Source organism: Anguilla anguilla, chromosome 7 (genome assembly GCF_013347855.1).
Source record: "Anguilla anguilla isolate fAngAng1 chromosome 7, fAngAng1.pri, whole genome shotgun sequence".
NCBI classification, from domain to species: domain Eukaryota; kingdom Metazoa; phylum Chordata; class Actinopteri; order Anguilliformes; family Anguillidae; genus Anguilla; species Anguilla anguilla.
In genome coordinates this window covers 14,853,764-14,874,657 of record NC_049207.1, presented here as the reverse complement: position 1 = coordinate 14,874,657, position 20,894 = coordinate 14,853,764, and the positions used below count along the sequence as shown (strand labels likewise).

The following is a 20,894-nucleotide window of genomic DNA, read 5'->3' as shown; positions in this document are numbered from 1 at the left end:
CAATTTGTGAGACATTTGCTCTGTCATGTGGGATGTGATTTTCTTCAGGTGTGGAGATGTTCTGCTTTATGTATAAGATGTAAACTGTACTTTAACGGGGGTTTCTCATGTAACCTGTATTCTGGAAGTTCATAGAACTGTAGTTTGTGGACCAAATCGATCACATAAGATTAGAACATTACTCTAATTGCTGCTATTAATATCCGTAGCAATGAACATAATCTAATGTACTATTTGTTAAGCAGATTATATCATTAATTTCCTGCTTCCCTCTTGTGGTTATGTTCTTATAAACGTGCCCATGTTAGCCAATGTGAATACAATTTAGGAGAACTTTGTTTATTCTTTGTGGATGACAAACTGTAGCTCATGCCTGCCTCTTTGAACACATGAAAGCCCTATGAATCTAATCTACTATTTGTTAAGCAGATTATATCATTAATTTCCTGCTTCCCTCTTGTGGTTATGTTCTTATAAAAGTGCCCATGTTAGCCAATGTGAAATCAATTTAGGAGGACTTTGTTTATTCTTTGTGGATGTCAAACTGTAGCTCATGCCTGCCTCTTTGAACACATGAAAGCCCTATGAATCAAATGATGAGTATATTGAGAAACTGCTGGTATTAATCAGATATTTTTATTTCCCAGACTAGAGCAGACTGTCCAGACCCAGAACAGTGACTGTGGACCAGGGTAGACACCAGTCATGCTGATTGGTTTCCCCTTGACATATTGAAACATGCTTGTCTTTCCACATGTGTCTTCGATGTTGCGTGTGCGTGTGCATATTTCCCATCGTCGTGTGGGAAATAAGTGAAATACTGTATCTTTAGGCTGTCCTTCCACAGAGACGTTGCACTGGTTAAATCTCAGGTCCCTGATGTCTGCTGGTTTGATGTGAGCATATTCTGTCACTTTAAGGTTGTGTCTACGAAGACAAGAAGTACAGCAATGGAGATGTGTTCAGCCCAGATCCCTGTTTGTCCTGCGTGTGTGAGGTGAGTGCTTCCTTAGAGATCTTAAAACAAGATCATGCTCCCTTTTAAAAATCTTCTTCACCTTTCCTGGAGAGTAGTCCTGTGTCTGTAGTTAGTGACATCATTGCTTAACATCCTTTAAGCCATTTTTATCTCTTTAATGTAAAAACATTGAACAGTATGAGCAGGCAATCCCACACTTGTGTGACTTCGAGACATGGCATCACATGGCATCACCCACTGTTCGCCTGCTGTCGGAGCAGAAATAAACATTTAAACAGATTAGTGTTCGGAATTCACAAGCCTTTCATTCACTAAATGATCAGGGATCTTCTTCCAAATGTGCTTGGTGCAGTCATGATACAGCAAGGGGGCTGTTATAGCAGACTCTATGGGAGTCTGGTTGGGTTCCTTTTGCTGGAAGAAGCACAGGGAAAGGCAGCACATTCCATATGGATGTTCTAAATAACAATATCCCCGCATGGTTTTAAGAATGTTTTCACTAGTGTGGGTTTGCAGTTTGCCTGGTATCCTTGCAATCTGCAGTCTGGTGATTTGCTGTTGGCAGAAAGAAGAAAATTTAGGCGAGGAAAATGGTGTAATCTGCTTGTTTATCTGACTTTTCAGAATGGGCATGCCCGGTGCCAACGGGGGCACTGCCACCCACTGTCCTGTCTGAACCAGTATATCCCTGAAGGGGAATGTTGCCCAATCTGTCGACCAGGTAAAGACCCTTACTCCCACAGCTGATGGTATTTGGGGCACAGGGGAGAGCTGTTATATAAATATATTTACGACCTTGGTTATGCGTGAAGAAACTATGCTGTGGAAGTGCTCTGAAAGCCGTGTCTTTCTAAGGCTGTGAGTATGAAGAGGAAGTCTATGAGAATGGAGCTGTCTTTGTATCGAGATCCAACCCCTGTCTGAAATGCACCTGTACAGTAAGTCGGCCATTAACTACCCTCCATAAAATGCCTTTATGGATTAAATATTATTCCAGCATAACCTGTAGTTCAGGAACATGTCCTGTTTGATTGGCTGTAGAACTTCCTTAACAAGTTAATGGCAGATGCTTTTCGCCAAATCAACTTATAGAAAGTGTTACATTGTAGTAAGCATAATAATAATAATATCTGCTAGACATATTGTTGTTGTTGTTGTTGTTGTTATTATTAATGAGGTCAGAGTGTCAGGGGTATTAATTGTATTTCTGTTGTTTCAGAACAGCCTGGTGAAATGTACCCCAGTTCAGTGCCAGCCTACAAGATGCGCAAACCCTTTTCAGATAGCAGGCCAGTGCTGCCCCACATGTTCAGGTACATTTACGGCACCATCCGGGCTGTTCTGCTGTTTCAGTCTCACTGCAGCAACAGCCATTTCTCTTTTTCCCTTAATGATGTGATCAGAGTAGACTTTCTGTTAAAGGAATCCTTTCATCCCTCCAGCACAGGCTAGGTTCATTTATATTGGAGCAGTCTTCTTTGAAGGCTGCACACTGTAACTGTACAATCTGCTAATTTACAGCATTTGAGGATGATAGATAAAGATCTGCTGGGACTTGTCGACGTGTTGTGACTCTTGACAGTGAGGGTAATCTGGATGATTTAAAACTCTTATTTTCAGCCTGTGATGTCGACGGCAGACCTTACAATGGCTCTTTCAACACTCTGGATGGCTGCCAGATCTGTACCTGCAGGGTAGGTTGACTTTGTGTGTCCTCCTGCCATGTACTCCATGTTATTTTGCCCTGTACGCAGGAAGCAGTGACTAATGACTGAGATCAGGGATGGGTCACGCTGCATGGCTTGCCTGCTGAGGCCATTTTGGGGCAGCGCGGCTCCCGCACATGTGCAGTTGATGTGGAGAGGAATCTCCAACCCTTCCTGTGTGGGCGTGTTTTTTGTACAGCTGTTTCAGTCCAGAGCCTTGTGCACTCTTATCACTGGGCATGATTCTACTGGGACAGATCGTTGAGGTGGAGTCAAAGTTTTGACTGGGGTTTAACATTTGATAGCATGTGTGATATCACTAAAAAGCTCCATGAATGTATCTGAATGTGTTTTTTTTGGGGTCTGTGTGTGTCTGTGTGCGTGCATCGCTTGAGTGAATTTGTTTCTCTGAGTGTATCTCTCAATGTGCACATCTCTGACTGTCTCCTCCAGAATGGGAACCCATCGTGTGTGGACGTGCACACGTGTCCCCACTCCTGCAGCCACGGGGTGAAGCCGCCATTTGGATCCTGCTGCCAGGACTGCTCTCGCTGCAGTGTTGACGGGCAGGTCATCCTTGATGGCGTGTCCTTCTCTGCCAGCCAGGATCCCTGCGAGCGCTGCGTCTGCATGGTGGGCCACGATGCCTGTGACCTCTCTGTGCCTCTCCAATACCGTAGCGACATCATAAAGTGGAGAGAACTTATTTAGCATTACCAATGGCCAGATTCACGCTTTTTGAAAGGTTTTGCTGTAGATTTATTTTGGTCTTAATTAGGTTTTGCTCCTTTGTTGTGTTTGAAGGAAAAGACTCTCCTGTTTGTAGAATGCCTCCAGTGATACTATGCACACCTGCACCTAGTCTGGGTCTGTGCGTAAATTAAGTGACAGAAAGGGTTATTGCAATGACTGTGTGAGAAGGAGGAAAAATGCGGGGTTAGGTCTGGCAGTTCCAGCCATTCAGCCGCTAGCTGACTCAAGCGGGAAAAAATTGGAAGGATCAGCAGGAACTTCGGGGCGTGCGAACAGCCGGGATGCAGGTTCATTAGTCTCTGTGTTGGTTTTGCACCTGCAGAGTTATGAAAAAGGCACGCGTTCTCCTGTTATTTAGGGTAGACTGAGGTTTCGCAAAGGAAGAGTGCCCTCTATATGTCAGTCAGCGCACTGCAGCAAATTAGAAACAGCGAACAGGAAGAGCTTTCTTTGCGGGGTGAGGGCTGGAGCTGGGGTTGGGGTTGAGTGGCGAGCAGTGGAAACTCGGTTCTGGGAGAGCGGCCATGCGTGGTGACCGGCCTAATGAACGCTCGTCCTTTTGAAGGGCGGATGGCGAGAGCGGCGCTTTTTTGGCGGGCCGGTGGAGTTTCTGCCTCATCTGTTCTGCATTAGAGGCCGGGTGACAGCGGAATGCACAAAGACAAAAGGGAGTGTGTGAGGGTTCACCCGTCCCACAGTCCCATAACAGCACCCCCAGAGTCCCCACAGTCTCTCTGCAATCCCCCCACAGACTCCCAGTGATAAGTGCTGGGGAAAATGGTAGTCTGGCGCAGAGAGGACTGAGCGGGGGGGTGAGGGGTGGGGGTGGGTGGGGGTGGGATGGGGGGAGGACAGGGGGTTGTTTATCTAGACAGAGAGGCTCAGATACATCCGGCACTCACTATTGTCATGTTCTGTTTCTTTACTTTTTTTTGGGGGGGGTGTAGAATGGGAACTTAGTGTGCTCTCACGTCTCCTGTCCTCCCCTGGATTGTGTCGCTGTTGAGACCAGCAGGGGCGAGTGCTGCCCCAGGTGTCGAGGTGAGTCGCCTGTTTGTCTGAGCTCCATCTTAAGCAGTGATCCAGGCCTCCAGAACCCTCAGCTTATCACAGGCCAACCAGTGACTCCACACTGAGTGTTCAGATAAGGGATCTCTGTGCCTCAGAATGTTTATTTTAACCAATCTAAAGTAAGATTTACAACGTTACAGGTAGCTCTGTCAGCAGAAGTGGGCTATGAAAACCTGAAAGAGTTGCCTGGAGATCAGTAGCAGTTATTAAATCTCAGGAACTTGGGACTTTTATCTAGATTCAGGTGCTTCTGGGACCATCCATCTTCTGTATTTATTGTCTGTCACTCACTAGTTGCATGTTGGCTGAGCTAGATGTGCTTGGTACAGTAGCTTGCTGGCAGCAGTGAATGTGTGTTTTAAATTCTGATTTTGGTATTCATTTTTCTTGTGAAGGCTGTGTTCACAATGGCATTCAGCGTGAGCATGGACTGCAGTGGAGCATCCCAGACAACCCCTGTACCATCTGCACATGTGTGGTAAGTGTGCGCTAGAATTTGTGTGTGTGTGTGTGTGTGTGTGTAAGTTTGCACAGGCATGCATGTGCAGTGAGTATATGTATATATACAAGTGTGGGCACACATTGAGTGGGTTTGTGCTATTTTCTGTTTGTAATCATTGCTCCCTGATTAGTGCTTGTAAAGAGGCTTCCATGGGACCTAGTTCCAAGGAACTATACCCTGAACCAACGGTTTAAATGCTCTGTGAGCATATGGCATTGTTAGTACAGTGGAGCACAGCTTCTCAAGGTATCCCGCAGAATACATACATAGCATGCAGAAATGTAAACAGTCACCCTGGATGAAGATGTACTTTATAAACTAAATAGTGAAAACAAAAGATAATTCTCTTGGCATGCCCACACTTTGCCTTTTTTTCATGGATCTGTGTTTACTTGGATGGAGGTTGAGGATGGAATCGTATGGAGGATTGTCCTCTAGTCCACAAGTCTCCATATTTTAAGGCTTATAATAACTGCTAACCGGTGATGTAAGAGTTGCATACATGAGGTCCAAATGGATGTGCCATCATTGGCCACATTAATTTATGATAATCAGTGTGTTTCGCAAAAGGAGTGCTACATACTGCATTGGAATGTAAAAGCCTGTGATTGAAAGCATATAGCTCCCCCACTGTGAGGTTATTCTCTTGCCTAGTCTACTGAGAAAGAAACTTCAAGATAAGTTAAAAGCCCTATTGGACTTCCTCTCTCGAGATTGAGACCATGAAAATGTGTTTTACATGCACTTACCTTTTATTGCACAGTAAATCTGTGTCTAGCTTATAAGCGTTCTGTTATTCCAGCTCGTGTGAAATGCAGCGACTGTCTCCTGTGTATAAATTCAATTCAGTTCAATTCAATTCAGTTTTATTTGTATAGGCCTTTTTACAGAGACATTGTAAGATGCTTTACAGAGAAAACTGAAAGGAAAATTGGTAAAAACCTGGCCTAAACCCTCAAAAAGTAGGTGAGGTGAAAAATAAAAATAAAAACTTGCCAGTGGGAATAAATCTGGGCAGGAGCCTAGCTATAGAGGGGGAGTCCGTCCTCCACTGGCTGGCCCAGTGTAGTTGTGAAGGTAGAATGAATGGTGACTGTATGTAATGTAATGACTGTATGGATTTAAAGCAGGCATACCATGGCTTGGCATATCCAATGGCTTCTCTAACCCCTGCCCTGTCTTTTACCCATCCCTCTCTTTCACTCCCACCTCCTTCCCTGCCTCTCTCTTTCTTTCCCTACCTGTGCATATATCTGTTTATCCGCACTCTGGAGCAGGAGGGCAGGGTCCAATGTGACACAGAGAAGTGCACCCCTTCATGTAAAAACCCCTCTAGCCCTCTGCCAGGCACCTGCTGTCCCGTCTGCGACGGTGAGTGTGTGACACCCTGAAGTACCAAAATCCTGCCTGTGCACAAGCCCAACCTCCCCCCATGGCACCCTGCTTTCTGTTTCAGTGGAATATTCTGTCTGACAGTTGCATGTCCTTGTTGAATAATTATTACAGTAAATCACCAAAAAAAACAGCTTCATAAAATCAAATGGTACTCTAGAGGATATTGTGTTGTATTCCTAAAACGCTCATTTAAAGCACTATTCAAAAAGAAACTAAAAAGAAATTGATTTTAGCAATTAAAATAACCACATTATAAACACAAGCAGGTATAAAATAAGGTAAATGCATTAAAATTAGAACACAAAACATTTCTAAAAGGGCTTTTGAAATAATGACATCCTTACGGAGTCCTAACAGTGTGGTCCATAGTCTCAGAGTCTGCACAGGAAAGCCCAGTCGACCTTTGTTTTGAGTCATTGTTGTTTTTTACTTTTCTAATGGCAGCGTAACGATCATTTTGTCTTCATCGCCACGCATCATTGTAAACAACTGATATGAGCGATATTATTCAGCCATTCCTGTCTGTCAAGAGATTGTCCTTATCATTATTGTAAGGTTCAGCGTTTCTCAAATTGTGTTATTATTAATAATAATTATTATTATTATCTATATCCCAGGGATCCCAAACTCTGCAGGGCCACAGTGTCGGCAGTTGTTATGATTTCCTTTCAATCAGCAGGCAATCTAGGCCTTGTAAACAAGGTGTGTGGACTCTTATGGAAACAGTTACTTCAAAGAAGCACCAACGTGCTGAAACCCTCCAGGATTTGAGTTTGCAGTCCTAAAGCCTGACTGGCAAGTTTAAGAAGTTCATTTTTATTCTGTGTGTTTGTTTTAGGTTGTGGCATGAATGGTCGAGACTACCTCAATGGGGAACAGGTACCTGGTGCAGATCGCTGTCAAGACTGTGTTTGTGTTGTAAGTTTCCAGTTGCTTTTTGTAACCGTTCTTTTGATATAATTCATGCATCTTGTTCAGATTGTCCTTGATTTTAATCTGTCCGTCCAGTGCAATATTCCAATGTATTAACTTCTGTGAAGTGGTATTCTGGTAGCCTGTCTCTTGCTCTGAAATTATTATATTGTGTGTCATTAATGGACAACAGAGCAGTTTAATGGTAAGAATGACATAGGGAGAAACATAGGGAGACAGGGGGAAGAGCATATGAAAAAGAAGTCAACTAACATAGAAGTAACTAATGAAGTAAATCAGAAAAATTGGCAATAAAATAATTCACACATTGGTGTGAAGTGAGAGAGGACTGCAACTTCAGTCCAGAATGTTAAAATATATCCATAATCCCCAGAAATGTTTGAGCAGTCTGTAACTCCAGGTCTCATTTTACGCAATACTGAAATTAGCTTCCTGCTATATGCCGGTGACCTAGTCCTGCTGTCTTGCACAAAGCTGAGTCAGCAGCAAGATCTGTTTCTTCTCAAACAGTGCTGTCAGAACTGGGCACTGATAAGCAATCTGGACAAGGCCAAAATTATGGTATTACAGAGGAAATCCTGACCCCAAAGCAAATGTTCACCATCGATAACACAGTATAAATGCTGTCCATTTAGTACTGGAACACTGCACTGACTACTGCTGCTTTGGGTTGAAAATTACTGCCTCAGTGAGATTCAGCTTGGCTCTCTCTCTTCAGCTATGTCTCTATCAAAGTGAGAACCATACAATAGTATTGCTGACTTTTGTGTGGAATAGGGAAGAGTGTGAAAAAGAGAGAGTGAGGAAGAGATGGGAATGGGGTTGGGCAAGATATAGTGGAGATGGTGAGAAAGAAAGAGGATGTACTTGTTTTTCCTATGTATCTGCACCAGAATGGTGACCTTCAGTGCAGCTCCACCCCCTGCCCCCACGCACTCTGCAGAAATCCAGTCAAAAGGCCTGGAGAGTGCTGCCCACGGTAAGAGCACACCCACTGCTTACTTTACTCAGAATACTCTGCTCCTGGTAACTGCCGCTTCCTCGTTAAGATGTTTGATTGTTGGTGGCAGTTCCATGTTCAACTGGATTCACATGCATACCATAAATGCACTTAAAAAGTTATCTGCTGTACTGTGCATAGTCCCTTACACACTGTCTTAAGAATTGTACAAGCAGCCGATTCATCCATAGAGAGCTGAATATAACTTTCCAGTGATATAACAGTAAGATTTCCACAATAAAATCAGATTTGTCATTTAATATTGTCATGACTATCATAAAGGAATGCTACTTCAGCATCCTCTTTGTCCATACAGTCATAGACATCAGGATATGAGGGGACACAGTGTCCTGTAGGTAACAGGCAATGAATGCTGGGTAGGGAGATTAAACTCTAATGTGAGCTTCTCTTATGCTGCAGATGTGAACAGTGTCATTATGAGTCTCAGGTCTATGTGGATGGGCAGGTCTTTGTCTCCCACTTGGATCCCTGCATGCGCTGTCATTGTTCGGTGAGTCCTCATCCTGTAAAGTGAAGTTACCAGTTTCATCTGCACCTGCATGTCGCTTAAGATCTAGAAACAGGTTGGCTCCTTATCCTGCTTTCCCACTGTAGACCTGGAACCAGGCTGGCTCATGGTTCTCCCCACCCACAAAGACCATAGATGGACACAGAATTACTTTCCATTTGCTCTCTGAATATTTCTATTTTGTTATTTTCATATAAACAATTACAAAACATTACTGTTAAGAGAGCAAACTGAGAGTAATTATTTGTCCACCTATGGTCTTTGTGGGTAAGGAGTCCACCTGGTTCCAGTTCTACAGTAGTAAAGCGGAACCAGCCTGGTTCCAGGTCTACAGTGGGAAATGGTGTAAGGAGCCAAACTGTTCCTAGATCTGAAGTGCCATGCAGGTGTAGCATGGCATAGCACAAGTTTGCAACCCCCTGATTTTGTTATTTTAAGTGGGTGATATTTCATATTGTGCTGCAGTGTGTACCATCAAGACAGATGAATAATACAATAGTCGAGGAGAGGTAAATGCAGTGATGGATGGGGTGATGATGGAGCGAAAGATAACTGAAGTACAGAGATAAATTGACTGCATCATGTGGTAATAATTCCTGAAGAACAGAAATGGAGTTGACAGTCATGTAATGTGTCCGCTCTACCAATAAAATCTCACATTGTATTATTTACACCTCAAGTAAACAGCAATGGCTACTCTAACTCAGTTGTTTTTGTGTAGAAAATCTACAGCAGCCAGAGTTCATGAGGGGGTTGCACTTTGGCAAACTTGGTTATGCTACATTTTACCTACAATGGCCCAGTTTGGCATACAGCTTCCATCTCATTGTTGTGGTGCGTGCTAATGGACTGGGATACTGGACATGGGGTATTGTTGGGGTGTTTGTGTACGGTGTAACACTGTCTGTATCTCACAGGGTGGGGAGGTCTCCTGTGAGCGCCTTGACCACACCTGCCCCCCTCTGCAGTGCACTCACCCAGCCAAGACCAAAGGCCAGTGCTGCCCCACCTGTGAGGGTGAGTACGAGGGGCCCTGTGTCATTACACTGGGTCACAACCTTATAGGTGTAACAGCTGGTGAATGATGGGTAAGCTTTTAAATCTGTCCGGGTTCTTGGTTTGTGTTCCCGCACAGACCGGACCATCACTCCTGACGCAGCAGGCTGCTATTCAGCAGTGCTGTTTCTGCCCCTAACTGAGTCGGTTGAGAAACCAAAGAGCTTTACAGCTCTCTAAAAATCTGTTCTTTCCGCAGTCTCTGACATGGTGGACCACATCAGTTGTGTTTGAGGGTCCTTCGACATTACTATGGCCGACTCTAAATCACTTCCTGCTGTTGGTGTGTTGAAGCCATTCTGTGGTTTGCTTGGAGGGGGGGGGGTGTTGTGTTTATAGTGGCTCACAGAGTAGGATGGTGAGGTAATTACGGGCTCCGCTCTGTGATGAGGACAAGGCCGCAGTGGAAATGAGGTAAGAACATTTCCCGGACTTTTTGTCAGAAACCCCCCCCTCGCTTTACTGATCCAGGATCAGTGTTTATGGTTGGAATCTGGAGGTGATTTTTGCTATAACGAGTCACGCTGTGGAAAGACTGCATCAAAGTGGCACAGAGTGATTAGCCGCTGTCAGAGCCGGAGCCCCCTGTGGCTACGCCCTGTTAATCTCTGGCATTTTACTTTACTTGGCACCAGGGGGGGTGGGGGTGGCTGGTGCCAGGGACAGAGGGGCAAACCTGGAATGGGGCCCAGTGCCCAGAGACTTTGCAAAAGACTTCCGCCAATGGAATTCTATAATACACTACAGCCCGAGATGACAGTTGTGCCAGTCTAAAACACTATATCCACTGATGATAACAGCTTTGATCCATGACTAACTTGTTCTACTGATTATGATTGAATGAGGCTATAAAATACTACAGCCAAAGGTGGTTATTATATCAAGCTAAAATGTACCACTTCTATTCTATCAGTGATTCATCGGTTGGTTGTAAGATACGTGTGATATAATTAACACTATGTTATACATTTGATGCTAAAGTACATTATTATGTGCAAGTGCTTTGAAATGTGTAAAAGAAATCATTTAGATTGCATTTTAATGTGGGGTTGATCACAGAAAGTGTACTTTTGCTCATTTCTGCTCATTATTTGCGTCGTAGGCTCATAAGGTGTAGGTGGCATTTACTTTGCATTAAGCATTTGATTCAATTTTTCTTTTACAGTTACTTTGATTTGACTGTGCATAATCTCTACATGCTTAATGTAATTAAAGGTACCAAGGAGTTTTCTGTGAGAATGTGAAGTGCAAACACAAGGGAACGTGTCTGTTTGGACATGTCCAGCATTTACAAAGCATGTTTTTTTAAGGGCCTTTGGCTGTGTGCCAGAGTTACCCCTTAATCCCTCAAACCCACAGTAAGGGCTCTCGTTTCATAGTGTGGCTTGATATCACCAAGCGACCTCTTCAATGTCAGAGGGAACAAGGGACAAAGGAGTGGTAAAAAGCATCACTTTGGAGTGCACCTGAACTCTCATCATTATTTAATGCTCCATTTGTTGTCATTTACATTCCCTGCAGGTTATTTTTTCACACAAATTGACCTTTTTTTTCGGAAATTACCTGCAAAATACTGCTCAGTTATTGCAAACGGTGCTCTTAAGTGAAGTAAATTATAACAAAATTGAAATTTCAAATTTAGCAGAACGAGTACGCGCATATATTAAATTGTAAATCTTTAAAATCTATTAAATAAATGCATGTGTGTGTGTGTGTGTGCCTGCCTGCATGTTTGTGTTTCTAGTGTGTGAGTACGAGCGTAGGGTCTACATTGATGGGAAAAGATTCAACCCCCCAGGGAGCGGACCCTGTGTCCATTGTACCTGCAAGGTGAGGCCTACAACACACGCACACACACACACACACACACACACACAAAGACATGTGAAAACAAACACGCATGCGCACACACATTCATGCAAGATATGGTCCTGTTATTGTCATTGCCATATTGATGGGTGCATCTCTGTCACAGAACGGGAATGTTAGATGCCATGAGGAGAAATGTCCCCCCACTCAGTGCTCCAACCCCATCATAGATCCACAGCTGTGCTGCCCTGCCTGTAAAGGTACCCTGTCCATTGCACCGCATGTATTGCACACAGTCTATTGCAACGTCCATGTCCTCAAAAGGTTTAAAGCCTAGTAAGATTGGTATAATGTGTCTCCAGCACTCGTTCAGCTTGATGAGTTGTTATTGCCTTATTTTCTGTAGGTTGTCCTTTGAGAATGCTCGGTTTTGTGCCTGAACCATACGGTGATTTAAATCATCAGTTTTGTGAAGGAACCCTGTACACTGTCGCATATTGACGGATGTGGTTCGTCTGGCAGTTTGCCTGTGCGTGCCTCTGGAGTCAGAGAGAACACCTACTGTAAAAGTGCCCAGGGCTCTTCAGACTGAACATTAAACTAACATGCTATTATTTGCTTCCTCTGAACCATCATTTATCTCCCTTTCTTATTTTAAGAGCACAGGAGTAGCAGCGCATTTTATTTGCCATACATTTTTCTGAAAATGTCATCCTTTGCAAAGGATTTTGCAATCTTTTTATTTTTAAATGGATGCAATTTGATTAACATAATATGAGATGTAACACTTCTCCAGAGCATCTGGTAAATGAATGTAATGTAATGGGATTAGATGCTTGCTGTGCTTTGTGTAAACCTGTAACTTTTGCATCACTTGTTTTTGACTCTCTTTTCAGGAACAATACTAAAAAAAGACCACAATAACCTGTTATACCAACGCTAATTCCTTTTATACCAACACTCATTATTTATACTCGTTGTTATGCCAACACTCATTATTTCCCTCCCTGCCTCCTCCCAATTCTCAACCAACCCCGAACCCCCTAATTGAAGCTGATGAACTGCAGGCACAGGGAATGAGGGATATGTAGTTCAGTCTGGCCATGTTGTTCCAGTATATGTGTATAACTCAGTATCTCTCTCTCTCAGTTTGTGTGCTGGAGGGGACGGAGTTTGAGGAGGGGGCGGAGTGGGACGCTGAAGGCCAGCCCTGTCGCCGCTGCCGCTGTGTTGGCGGGGAGCCCGTATGTCATGTGACCCAGTGTCCCCCTGTGTCTTGCCTTCACCCCAGCAAGATGGAGGGTGAGTGTTTTTGCCAGGGCAGGAGCTCTGCACCCTGAGTCCTTCTGCATCGCTAGACCTTCCCTGACTACACCTGTCCCCTCCCATAGGCCAGTGCTGCGCCACCTGCGACGAGTGCACCTACAACCAGCGCGTCTACGGCAACGGGCAGGACTTCCCTGACCCCGATGACCCCTGTCAGCAGTGCAGGTGTCAGGTGAGGAGGACCATCAGGGGGACTCTGGGGCACGTAGTCCTTTAGTCCTGGCCGATGTTTCTGTTCTATTAGTCTGTGGCAGCTGTGTTTATTCTCAGGCCAGGATGGGAACAGACTTGATTCCCACGAGCTCCACCTCCAGTCGTGTTCAGAATTCTTTTAATGTGTTCAAGTGGAGCTCAAACCTAGAAGCAGAAAACCTTCTTTTCTGAGTAGGAGGATAAAGTCACTGCCCCAGTCAGCCTGCTCTCAGATCCATTTAAATTGCCCCCTCTTGAGGTTTAAAGTGTTAGTTTTGTCCCCCCCCCCCCCCCCCGCCCATCCCCCCCCCGAATGGGGTAAGACATCTATCATAGATCAACAGGAGGTTTATATTACCATCATGCATGTGGACTTAAACGGTAAGCTTCAGTCAGATGCCTAGAGTGGTGTTGGTGTGTGTAGATGTAGACAGATGGACCTGCGTGTGTCATCAGAACTGTCTCCTGCTGTGTCTTCCCGCTTCAGGATGGCACAGTTCAGTGCTCTGTGACACAGTGCCCACCCCTGACCTGCGTCAATCCTCAGACGCCACCAGGACAATGCTGTCCCCAGTGCCCTGGTGAGCTGGCCCTGTCCTCCTGTCAATCACCATCATTCTCTCTTCCATCATTCTCTCAGACACCATGTGGACCAGCTTTTCATAACTTTGGTCCAGTAGTACTTGCAGTAGTACTCGCAATGGGCCTCATTCGCAAAACTTTTCTTAAATTCTTTTTACTTTTGTGCTTGAAGTTCCTATGAAAAACCAATGTGGTATTCATGAAACATATTGTGCGTATCCCAGGGGTATCAGAGGATAAATGCCACTTATTCGTAAATTGAATGTGCGTGCCTGTTCATGTTGATTTGCATAAGAACACACCCTAGCAATCCCATTAAAGGTGTGCCACCTGCAGGGTTGTTTGCAAATAGCAGCCATTCATTGCTCCCCGCAATTGTGTCCCTAAGGACGATGTGTTCTCTCTCACCAAGGAACAATTTGCCAAGTAATCCGAAAGCGACAAATACACCAGCTTTGGGTTGGGCCACGCGCTTGTGGGTTTTTATCATTTTTTATCGTCAGAAATTACTTTTATCAATTTAATGCCTTCCCAACAATGTTATTATTGCAAAATAAAATTAAGATGAAAAGTGCATTAGGAAGACAAAACATTATCGTAAACAGAAATAAAAACAAAAATGAGAGTTTTGAAAAAAACTAAACTAAAACTACCCAAACTTGATCTTTAAAACGAAATAAAGTTGATCTGAATTGAAATCAAAAGCTTGTGGAAAAAAAAATAGTGGTTATTCAGGTTAGTTAATGCAGTTAAAATCAATAGTATTAATATATTATTATATTAATAAAATTGTATTGACAAATATGTGTTAACATGAGGTCTGTAACAGTTTAAAATGACTCCATGAATAATGAAAAAGATGAATAACAAAATTTTTTGGGATCAAATGATATTGTACACATGTTTTGTGAATGAGGCCCATTGAGTGCAATGAAGCAGGCTCTCCAGTGAAGGTCCTGACTGAGGCATGGGCAGTGTGGCATACTATGCCTGAGATCAAGTCAAGTCTGTTCCGTGCCAGGGGAAATGCATAATTAGCCATGGTCACCGTCACCAGGGGAGGGAACTTATCAGTCAGGTGGGCATTCACTGGCTTATCCCTCACCCGCAGGGCATCTGTTTGAATGGACACCTGTGACCTGATGTGTCGTCATCAGTTCTGTCGTTCTGAGAAACTGTGGAATTTCCAAAGGACAATAGCCATGGATCCAATACACACAGAATGAGGGTTGTGTTGTTCGCTTTGTTTTTCTATGTTTCCCCCAACAGGGGGCAACGTAAGGCAGGTAGAACCTCCGGGTTGAACGTATTCATTTACAGGAGAACCTGTAATTATATTTCCAGAAAAGGAGCTTTGCTAATAGAGGCAGTAGAACAAAGTGGTGGTCTGTCATCATGCTGCCATTCAGTGTCTCTATATGAGCTCAAGTGCATACGATAGATATAAATACTCTGAGCTATATAAATACTTAGTGGGCCTTTATCAGTGAAGATGCAAATGGGAGTACATCTCCATGGCTCATGGTTAGTTCTTTGCTGTTATTTCAGAGTGCTGCGCCTTTTTTTCTTCCTTTTTTTTGCATCGCATTAGATCTGCATTCACTTCTGTGCAGAGACAAACTTAGATCAGAGAAAAAACACTTCAGTGGCTCCAACTCTGTGGAGGCTGCGTATTTTTGTTAGCACTTGAATAATTAAAACAAAATTCACATATACCTGCAATTGTACTTCACCCTTAGGGGAAGGGAAGGGAGCGACAGAACATAAATGAGTGTTTTGTCGTCTCTTCGCCTTCAGTGTGTCCTTGAGTTTGTGATGGCTTTGCCACCTCAGCATTCACTTTGAGGTAGATTTTTTCCCTCTGTAGCTCTTTATCTCTCTCAGACAGATCCTCTCTTCTTCTTTCACTCTTGCTGTCTTGCTGCCTATCTCTTTCACACAGACCCTCTCTCTCTTTCTTCTTTCTTTCACTCTTGCTCTCTGGTTCACACTGTTTTCTCAGAAATCAGACATTTTCTCAGTAAGTGCTTACTCAGTGGCCAGACCTTGAATTAAGGAAGTCTGTTAGCTTCTGTATTGACAAGGTACAATATACTGTTCTCTGAACTGTACTGAGTGTGTGTGTGGGTGTGTGTGTGTGTGTGTGTGGGTGTGTGTTTTATGTGGTAAGGGTCTGTATGGCCGTGGTTAAGGGGGGGTCACTGGACTCCAGTGTTAGGAGACATCTGCTGGAAGTGCACAGCAATATCTCAGAACATCTCCCTGTGCACTCTGCCACACTTCCCTTGTATCAAAACGGCATGAAATCCAAGCCAAACCCCCCATCCCCCACCCAACCAACAAATATTGCATCTGTGCCTCAGTGCATACTGAAGACAAAAAAGCCCATTCAGACATCCGGTCTGCTCCTGACACTTGACCCGATCTGTTACCTAAACCTGTTACCTAACATGAGATCGATATAATCTCAGTTCAGTTTGTTCTCATTGTAAATCCAGCTCAGATCCTCTTCAGATAAAATGTCAGTATCCAAGTAAGCCATTTCCCCTACATCTGCACTGCTATAAAACTAAACTGCATATATGCACCAACCTCATAAGTACAATAACCAAAAATCGGCCGATCTTTTAGGAGATACGATGACCTCGATTTTAAGCCTTTAACAAGTACTTTCTGCTTTTAACTTTGGAATATCAATTGAAAATTTTGATGTGACTTTGAATCGAAATGAGCGTTTTGTGCATACAGATGAAAAGCTGTGGACTTAATTTTGGGGAAAATGGGAAATGGCTGAACTAAATGTGCACTTACAAAATAGCTTTTTCCAGGTCGCTCAGATCTCACCTTGGTTACCTTGCCTTGTCTTATATGAATGATTCAATCAATTTATTTCAAACTAAAGGGTAAATTTGCTTTTAATCTATTTTTTGGAAATGTACCATGGGGGAGATCCATGTCACATTGAGCTCCATATATAAAACAAAAGTTTTTTACCAAATATTACAATCACGTAGGTAAGTGAACACCAGCTTTATAAAACAATATTACCATCTACCAGGGCTTCTGTCTCCTAGATGCTGCTAAATTCAGATTTATGTGTGATGCATTTGGGGTCCCAGTGATATTTGGGACATGATGTAACCACACCCCATAGCAGAGGGAATAACTGCTTCTGTTAATGCTCTGCCAAATTAATGCACTGGCACTGATCCAGAAGCATACAGTGATGGGAGTTCAGGCATGAATGTCCAATCAGATACAGTAGTGTTCTCTACTGTACGAACTCATAAAGGGGATGAAACTGAGCAGCTCCCCCTTTCCTCAGCATTACCCCCGCCCCCACCCCCACCCCCACCACTCAGGGGATACCAACAAAACATGAGGCAGCAGTTCTCCTAGGCTGCTTGGACTGTCTGCCTTTCGGTCAGGCTAATGAATGGCTTCATAGGGTGTGCGGTGGAAGGAGTGAACATACTCCTAATGTTTTTTTGTTTGTTTTATGACTCTGTTGTGGTGCTCAATGGCCTCTATTAAGCAGCACCAGTGGGCCGTTTGAATTTAAGATCGGGGCCCATGCCAGCTGGTTACATTACAAAGACATGAGTTCTATCACTCAAGGGGGCTGTTTCATGAACTTCCCCTCACAGCTTATTGGTAGGTGTAAAATGGTCCTGGAGTAAACAGCTGCAGCTGTGATAATATATTTCAAATATTTAATATTTGAAATGGAGACAGTGTCAGCCTCTCAGCATTTATCCCTTGTCTCCCTTTTGTGTCTGCATATCTGTTCTGTCCTCACATGGTGGCCCATTGCATTAGCATTGATTCGGGGTGTGGTAGGCCCAGAGCATGACGGCATCTGTTCAGAACGGTGCCCCTGCTGCCCTGTGGTGTGAAATTAAATCTGCGGAAATGTTACATAGATACATCTCCTAGCGTAACCCTACGTATCTCCACGTGCCATGCTGCAAACTGCATTGCAGCCTTTCTCTGAGGCGGTATGGTCTGTGGTCTGACAGCACTACCGCCTCGGGGAGTTGTGCAGGGCATCGCTTCAGCCTGTGACATTCATCAACGCTTTGGGTTACCACACCGCACTGTAGAGCCGCGGTGTGGTAATCACTATTACCGCGAACGCGGCCGAGTGGCAGCCTGGAGCGTCTGTCAGCCGAGGGAGCGTCACGTCGCAGAGCCGCAGCCTGCGCCATTTATCGCCACTCAGCTGGCAGCGCTGAGGGACTCTGAGAACAGTGGGGCATGCGTATGTGTGTTCGGTCATTAAAGGACCCGGAACACCAGTGATATACAGAACAGCCGCTGTTGCTTACATGCCTTGACGGACAGACACGCTGTCCATGCTCGGCATCTTCTGCCTTTGTAAATCGTCTGTTTTCTAAATCCAAGGCCTCGTCTGCCAGGAAACAGGCAACGACTCATTTCCAACTATAACAAGAGCAGTGTTCTTTGGAGGAATGTGAATTTGTGTGAATACGGGTGATTTGTGTCCGGATCGGTAGTTCACTAAACACTTGGGAGAATGAGAACGCAGACGGAGCTTTAATCTCATTTGCTCCTTCCGTGTTCCGTACGGCACATTTACCAAGTGAATAATTTAAAAGCGTTTATGGGACCCCTGCTGCTGCAGGCAACTAACCCACCTGTCTAGTGGAACTAATATGCTTGGTCCTGGGCCATACTGTCTGAGTACACTGAGGCGTGAAGCCCTGTCTGCCTCTCTCTCTGTCTCTTCTCTCTCTCCCTCTCACTCTTCTCTCTCCCTGTCTCTCTCTCTCTCCTCCACATCTCTCTCGTTCTCCTTTAAAGCAGAGAAATTATAATGTCGGCTTGTTCCATCCCTTAGAAGCCCTGAATTAAATATTCTTCCTTGATGAGTCCAGAGCTAATATGCTTGGTCTCGGGGTGTACTATCTGAGAACTCTGAGGCGTGAAGCACTGTCTGCCTGTTCCGTGCTTTAGAAGCCTTAATTAAAATATTTCTCCTTGATGAATCCAGAAAGAAGAAAGTTGCCATCCTTCATTCGTACAGTCAGGCTGCCCGACAGGCAGTCCCTCTGACTGCAGGTTGCTATGTTTTCATGGAACCATGTGTACAAACTACAAAGTGCTTTGTTTATGCTGTCAGGCTTTACTTTTCCCAAGAAACAACAAGTTTACTTAAGTGATAATATTACGCCATTTTACTGTAATCATAATTTTATCTAAATCAACAGAAGGCTATAAAAACATTTGAAAATATTTGAAAAATATTTAGCATTTTATTTTAATTGCTCATGCGAACAGTTCTCATCTGTAATTAAATTATGTTTCATATTTCACATTAAATTTCATTGTTTCCCAATTTTAGATAGCAATTGTGTTGTAATTAGTCGAAATTGGCAAAAATATAATTGTCTAGTTTTCTATTCAACTATTCATCGCTGCTGCTATTAATCTGTTCATGTCTTGTAGTTTTGCCAAATTTATGGATTAAACTGATTATTTATTACTGTCGTATCCATAAAATCTTAAGAATAACAAAGTGTGTGTGTGTGTGTGTGTGTGTGTGTGTGTGCGTGCGTGCCCTGTCTCCCAACAGACTGTGATTTTGAGAATCGTGTGTTTGTTGATGGAGAGGAATTCCCCAGCCCAGTGAATCCCTGTCAGGACTGCGTGTGTTCTGGAGGCAGAGTGGACTGTCAGGATCAGGAGTGTCCACACCCCACCTGCACATACCCACTACCGGGGTCCTGTTGTCAGAACAACTGCAACGGTATCGAAGTTCTGGGACATATTGTTTGCACATACACATATCGTACTTATTGCAACTGTACTAAAATTAGCCATTCTTGATAGATTAAATATGAAATGTCATGTATTTTGTCTGCTCTCAGATTTTTTATGTTATTATTTTTATTGTGTTATATAGTGTTGTTGCAGTGAAATAGCTATTTGTTGTGTTTTTTAAAATGCCAATGTCCCTTTATGTCAGGTTGTAACTATGCTGGGAAGGAGTACCCAAATGGAATGGAATTCCCTCACCCCACTGACAAATGCAGAACATGTCATTGCATTGTGAGTTCTCTGGTGCTTAGATATGTCTGCTTTCCTGTGAACTGTTCAGGTTTATGCTAAAACATCATGCCTCCAATTGCTAAATTCTAAATATTTTGATGGTGTTATGAATTTAAAAAACTGTATCGTATCTTTATAGTATCTTTACGGTTAATATCATCTCAGTGTCTTTATTTCACACCAAGAAAACTGAAATAGCTTCCCTTGAATGTTTCCATGTTCACTATTTAAAGATGAAGAACTGACTTACCACGAGACTCTTTTTGTTTTCACACCTCTAGATTTTTGACTCTGAACTTGATTATCACTTCTGTTTCCTTGCAGTGAGCTTTTTCCCATGATTATAGTTCTATCTTTAGACTCCTATGCTTGTCAAAGGTGCTATTTTAGTTCATACCCAATTTCCCTGGAGAATAAAGGATTTGAACTTGTGATGAATGCAAGCAAAAGTACCGTGGGTGAGCCGTGACATTTAGACTCGTCTCGATGCGTTTCAGGCACAATTGCAAGCAAATTGTTCATTGCCTTTGGTTATATTAAGACCAGTGTCGGGCATTTTCAGAATTAAGATTTGCCTGCAATTATTACTCAAGGCTTTGTAGAAAGGTGAGGTACATCATCCATAATTATTATTATTATTATTATTATTAATCTGTCTGGACTTCTGTTGTCCTCAGCCTAATTTAATTAGTTTGTGATATGTTTTTCTGCAGAATGGAAACGTCCGGTGTTTGATGAAGAGGTGTCCTCCACAACAGTGCAACAACCCTTACATGGTGCCTGGAGAGTGCTGCCCCCAGTGCCCAGGTGGGGAAGTGCGGTCTGCACACCCGAAGCTGCATATAAAAAGCCAAGTTTGCCTGAATACATTCCTCTCAGCATTGCCTTCCAGCCTGGCATTCAGCTTGAGCACTAGTCTTTCAGGAGTGACAGGCCAGGAATTCAGTACATTGAGGAATGATTTAAATGTGCTTTTTTATACTTGAAGC

At 43.6% G+C, this 20,894-nt stretch overlaps 1 protein-coding gene across 3 annotated transcripts in view; it reads left to right on the top strand.

Moving 5' to 3' along the window:
- The window catches only part of kcp (kielin cysteine rich BMP regulator), a 69,892-nt gene that overhangs the window by 23,213 nt on the left and 25,785 nt on the right, over nt 1-20,894 (top strand). For all 3 annotated transcript variants that reach the window (XM_035426617.1, XM_035426618.1, XM_035426620.1), the window contains 21 exons: nt 921-997; nt 1,604-1,700; nt 1,835-1,917; nt 2,199-2,292; nt 2,600-2,673; nt 3,139-3,318; nt 4,386-4,479; nt 4,905-4,987; nt 6,289-6,382; nt 7,245-7,324; nt 8,233-8,318; nt 8,760-8,850; nt 9,786-9,885; nt 11,669-11,754; nt 11,900-11,993; nt 12,883-13,035; nt 13,125-13,231; nt 13,739-13,832; nt 19,430-19,603; nt 19,823-19,905; nt 20,619-20,712. In XM_035426617.1, coding sequence (XP_035282508.1) covers nt 921-997; nt 1,604-1,700; nt 1,835-1,917; nt 2,199-2,292; nt 2,600-2,673; nt 3,139-3,318; nt 4,386-4,479; nt 4,905-4,987; nt 6,289-6,382; nt 7,245-7,324; nt 8,233-8,318; nt 8,760-8,850; nt 9,786-9,885; nt 11,669-11,754; nt 11,900-11,993; nt 12,883-13,035; nt 13,125-13,231; nt 13,739-13,832; nt 19,430-19,603; nt 19,823-19,905; nt 20,619-20,712 — 2,118 coding nt within the window. The remainder of the gene's footprint in view (nt 1-920; nt 998-1,603; nt 1,701-1,834; nt 1,918-2,198; nt 2,293-2,599; nt 2,674-3,138; nt 3,319-4,385; nt 4,480-4,904; nt 4,988-6,288; nt 6,383-7,244; nt 7,325-8,232; nt 8,319-8,759; nt 8,851-9,785; nt 9,886-11,668; nt 11,755-11,899; nt 11,994-12,882; nt 13,036-13,124; nt 13,232-13,738; nt 13,833-19,429; nt 19,604-19,822; nt 19,906-20,618; nt 20,713-20,894) is intronic.